We start from the raw sequence: 5,000 nt of genomic DNA, 5'->3' as shown, positions 1-5,000 counted from the left end.
TCATGCACACAATTAATGTATGTGATTAATCAAAATGTAAGAGTGTGATTAAAATGAATACAATATTTAACAGCACTAGTTAAAGGCCTACTGAAACCCACTACTATCGACCACGCAGTCTGATAGTTTATATATCAATGATGAAATCTTAACATTGCAACACAATGTTGGGGCGGTATAGCTCGGTTGGTAGAGCGGCCGTGCCAGCAACTTGAGGGTTGCAGGTTCGATCCCCGCTTCCGCCATCCTAGTCACTGCCGTTGTGTCCTTGGGCAAGACACTTTACCCACCTGCTCCCAGTGCCACCCACACTGGTTTGAATGTAACTTAGATATTGGGTTTCACTATGTAAAGCGCTTTGAGTCACTTGAGAAAAGGCGCTATATACATATAATTCACTTCACTTCACTTCACATGCCAAAACGGCCGGGTTAACTTATAAAGTGCAATTTTAAATTTCCCGCGAAACTTCAGGTTGAAAACTCCTTTGGATATGACGTAGCCAGTAGAACAGAGGTATGGCTCCCCCATTGAGGCCAATACAAAAAGCTCTGTTTTCATTTCATAATTCCACAGTATTCTGGACATCTGTGTTGGTGACTCTTTTGCAATTTGTTTAATGAACAATGGAGACTGCAAAGAAGAAAGTTGTAGGTGGGATCGGTGTATTAGTGGCTGGCTGTAGCAACACAACAAGGAGGACTTACTTGGATAGCAGACGCGCTAGCCGATGCTAGCCGCCAACCGCATCTGTGATCGGGTGAAGTCCTTCGTCGCGCCGTCGATCGCTGGAACGCAGGTGAGCACGGGTGTTGATGAGCAGATGAGGGCTGGCTGGCGTAGATGGAGCGCTAATGTTTTTATCATAGCTCTGTGAGGTCCGGTTGCTAAGTTGCTATGTTAGCTTCAGCGTCGTTAGCAACAACATTGTTAAGCCTTGCCAGGCTGAGAATTATTAACCGTGTAGTTACATGTCCATGGTTTAATAGTATTGTTGATCTTCTGTCTATCCTTCCAGTCAGGGATTCATTTATTTTGTTTCTATCTGCATTTGAGCCAGATGCTATCACGTTAGCTCCGTAGCTAAAGTGCTTCGCCAATGTATTGTCGTGGAGATAAAAGTCACTGTGAATGTCCATTTCGCGTTCTCGACTCACATTTTCAAGAGGATATAGTATCTGAGGTGGTTTAAAATACAAATCCGTGATCCACAATAGAAAAAGGAGAGAGTGTGGAATCCAATGAGCCAGCTTGTACCTAAGTTACGGTCAGAGCGAAAAAAGATATGTCTTGCACTGCATTCTAGTCCTTCACTCTAACGATCCTCATCCACAAATCTTTCATCCTCGCTCAAATTAATGGGGTAATCGTCGCTTTCTCGGTCCGAATCGCTCTAGCTGCATTGTAAACAATAGGAAAATATGAGGAGGTGAACAACTGACTACGTCACGCTACTTCCAGTAGGGGCAAGGCTTTTTTTTTATCAGAGACCAAAAGTTGCGAACTTTATCGTCGTTGTTCTATACTAAATCCTTTCAGCAAAAATATGGCAATATCGCGAAATGATCAAATATGACACATAGAATGGATCTGCTATCCCCGTTTAAAAAAACCCATTTCATTTCAGTAGGCCTTTAATATGATCAGGATTTTAGTTTTTTGTCTTTACATTGTGCCTTCTTGATCCATTTTTAAATTTTTTTTTGTTGAATTTCATTTCTGCAACGTGCTCCAGGGCCACAAATGACCCTCGGGCCCCACTTTGGACACCCCCAAGTCAATTAATCCTCAAGACTGTTTAGTTTGGATTTTTATCTGTCCAAAATACGTACGTTTATGTGGCATTTCCTGTCACTAAAGCCTTGGCGAGGCAAAAAAGCGGATTTGCATGCAGCCAAGAAATCATTGTTTTTTAATGGCGATACGGTTTGTCTGCTAATGATACGACTAATGTCCTGTGTGTTCTTTGATGTTTACCCTCTTACACACATGTAAGAGGGATGTGTGCTATTGCTATGAGTTGTTCTTTCCCTTGGCCTCAGTCTGGACCCCTTCTCCAGGGGCCCAGGCTTAGACCGACCCATTGTTTACCTGTATCTCACCTTTTTTGTAAGGGGCGCCGGAAGTTGGCAGACCCGTCAGCGATCCTGTTCTGTCTCCCTGTAATGTTTGTCTGATCTTGAATGGGATTGTGCGGAAAATTTAAATTTCCCCTCGGGGATTAATAAAGTAATTCTGATTCTAATAATGTTTGATCTTCAAAAAAAATGTCGGGTGCATGGTTCACTAGAAATAAATAACACATACTGTATGTTGAAAAATAAAAATATTATTTTGATTGAGTGTCATAAATGTGTGTATAATGCTCTCTGTCCATCCATCCATCCATCCATCTTCTTCCGCTTATCCGAGGTCGGGTCGCGGGGGCAGCAGCCTAAGCAGGGAAACCCAGACTTCCCTCTCCCCACCCACTTCGTCCAGCTCTTCCTGGGGGATCCCGAGGCATTCCCAGGCCAGCCGGGAGACATAGTCTTCCCAACGTGTCCTGGGTCTTCCCCGTGGCCTCCTACCGGTCGGACGTGCCCTAAACACCTCCCTAGGGAGGCGCTCGGGTGGCATCCTGACCAGATGCCCGAACCACCTCATCTGGCTCCTCTCGATGTGGAGGAGCAGCGGCTTTACTTTGAGCTCCCCCCGGATGGCAGAGCTTCTCACCCTATCTCTAAGGGAGAGCCCCGCCACCCGGCGGAGGAAACTCATTTCGGCCGCTTGTACCCGTGATCTTGTCCTTTCGGTCAAAACCCAAAGCTCATGACCATAGGTGAGGATGGGAACGTAGATCGACCGGTAAATTGAGAGCTTTGCCTTCCGGCTCAGCTCCTTCTTCACCACAACGGATCGATACAGCGTCCGCATTACTGAAGACGCCGCACCGATCCGCCTGTCGATCTCACGATCCACTCTTCCCTCACTCGTGAACAAGACTCCGAGGTACTTGAACTCCTCCACTTGGGAAAGGGTCTCCTCCTCAACCCGGAGATGGCACTCCACCCTTTTCCGGGCGAGAACCATGGACTCGGACATGGAGGTGCTGATTCTCATCCCAGTCGCTTCACACTCAGCTGCGAACCGATCCAGCGAGAGCTGAAGATCCCGGCCAGATGAAGCCATCAGGACCACATCATCTGCAAAAAGCAGAGACCTAATCCTGCAGCCACCAAACCAGATCCCCTCAACGCCTTGACTGCGCCTAGAAATTCTGTCCATAAAAGTTATGAACAGAATCGGTGACAAAGGGCAGCCTTGACGGAGTCCAACCCTCACTGGAAACGTGTCCGACTTACTGCCGGCAATGCGGACCAAACTCTGGCACTGATCATACAGGGAGCGGACCGCCACAATCAGACAGTCCGATACCCCATACTCTCTGAGCACTCCCCACAGGACTTCCCGAGGGACACGGTCGAATGCCTTCTCTAAGTCCACAAACACAAATGCTCTCTGTGGTTTAGTAAATAACCCACCTCCCATCACTATATGTGAGGAAATACAGCATCTTTTGTTTATTTATTCATTTTTTGGCTCTTGCAGTGACGGATGCCTGGTTTGAGGTAACATGTTGCTTATACGCAGTACAGTTATCAGGTCGGCACCTAAGTATGGCGGCGTCTCTTCCCCATGCCGCGATCTCCCTCCATCCAGTACGTCTTCGCTTGCATCTCCGTCAGGCGAGAAATAGTCCTGTGGAAGGCAAAGGTCTCCTCCTCGCCCGTGAAAAGTGCCAGACGCCCCGCTGCCTCCTGAAGAAAAGGAAGCCAACATCCGGTTAGGAAGTAAATAAACTCAGAATAGACTTAATAAAGCCTGTGCTGCATACGTCGCTATGGCAACCAAAGCGTTTTTTTCCCCTCTGGTCTGATAATGCCATTTTATAGACGGAAAGCGACACTTTAAGGTGCAAAGTACAAAACCCAAAACCAGTGAAGTTGGCACGTTGTGTAAATGGTAAATAAATCCTTTTAAACTTATATTCAATTGAATAGACTGCAAATACAAGATATTTAATGTTCCAACTGAGAAATGTAATTTTTTTTTTGCAAATAATCATTAACTTAGAATTTATTGGCAGCAACACATTGCAAAAAAGTTGGCACAGGTGCATTTTTACCACTGTGTTACATGGCCTTTCCTTTTAACAACACTCAGTAATTGTTTGGGAACTGAGGAGACCAATTTCTGAAGCTTTTCAGATGGAATTCTTTCCCATTCTTGCTTGATGTACAGCTTAAGTTGTTCAACAGTCCGGAGTCTCCGTTGTGGTATTTTGGGCTTCATAATGTGCCACACATTTTCAATGGGGGACAGGTCTGGACTACAGGCAGGCCAGTCTAGTACCCGCACTTGTAACATGTGGCTTGGCATTGTCTTGCTAAAATAAGCAGGGGCGTCCATGATAACGTTGCTTGGATCGCAACATATGTTCCTCCAAAACCTGTATGTACCTTTCAGCATTAATGGTGCCTTCACAGATGTGTAAGTTACCCATGCCTTGGGCACTAATACACCCCTATACCATCACAGACGCTGGCTTTTGAACTTTGCGCCTATACCAGTCCGGATGGTTCTTTTCCTCTTTGGTCCGGAGGACACAATGTCCACAGTTTCCAAAAACAATTTGAAATGTGGACTTGTCAGACCACAGAACACTTTTCCACTTTGCATCAGTCAATCTTAGATGATGTCGGGCCCAGCGAAGATGGAGGCGTTTGTGGGTGTTGTTGATAAATGGCTTTGGCTTTGCATAGTAGAGTTTTAACTTGCACTTACAGATATTGCAACGGATTGTAGTTACTGACAGTGGTTTTCTGAAGTGTTCCTGAGCCCATGTGGTGATATCCTTTACACACTGATGTCGCTTTTTGATGCAGTACTGCCTGAGGGATCGAAGGTCCGTAATATCATCGCTTACGTGCAGTGATTTCTCCAGATTCTCTGAACCT

At 45.8% G+C, this 5,000-nt stretch overlaps 2 protein-coding genes across 4 annotated transcripts in view; one reads left to right on the top strand and one right to left on the bottom strand.

The window, feature by feature from the left end:
- Positions 1-5,000, top strand: part of fndc4a (fibronectin type III domain containing 4a) — a 242,634-nt gene that overhangs the window by 194,026 nt on the left and 43,608 nt on the right. The gene's annotated exons all lie outside the window — the stretch shown is intronic.
- LOC133640922 (AFG1-like ATPase) overlaps positions 3,228-5,000 on the bottom strand; it is a 16,736-nt gene continuing 14,963 nt past the window's right edge. The window contains exon 5 of the mRNA XM_062034626.1: positions 3,228-3,800. Within this exon, the coding sequence (XP_061890610.1) occupies positions 3,654-3,800 (147 nt within the window). The 3' untranslated portion in view covers positions 3,228-3,653. The remainder of the gene's footprint in view (positions 3,801-5,000) is intronic.

The sequence above is a fragment of the Entelurus aequoreus genome, linkage group LG23 (genome assembly GCF_033978785.1).
Source record: "Entelurus aequoreus isolate RoL-2023_Sb linkage group LG23, RoL_Eaeq_v1.1, whole genome shotgun sequence".
Taxonomy (NCBI): Eukaryota; Metazoa; Chordata; class Actinopteri; order Syngnathiformes; family Syngnathidae; genus Entelurus; species Entelurus aequoreus.
The sequence above is the reverse complement of the archived record's forward strand: the minus strand, read 5'-3'. Positions and strand labels throughout refer to the sequence as shown.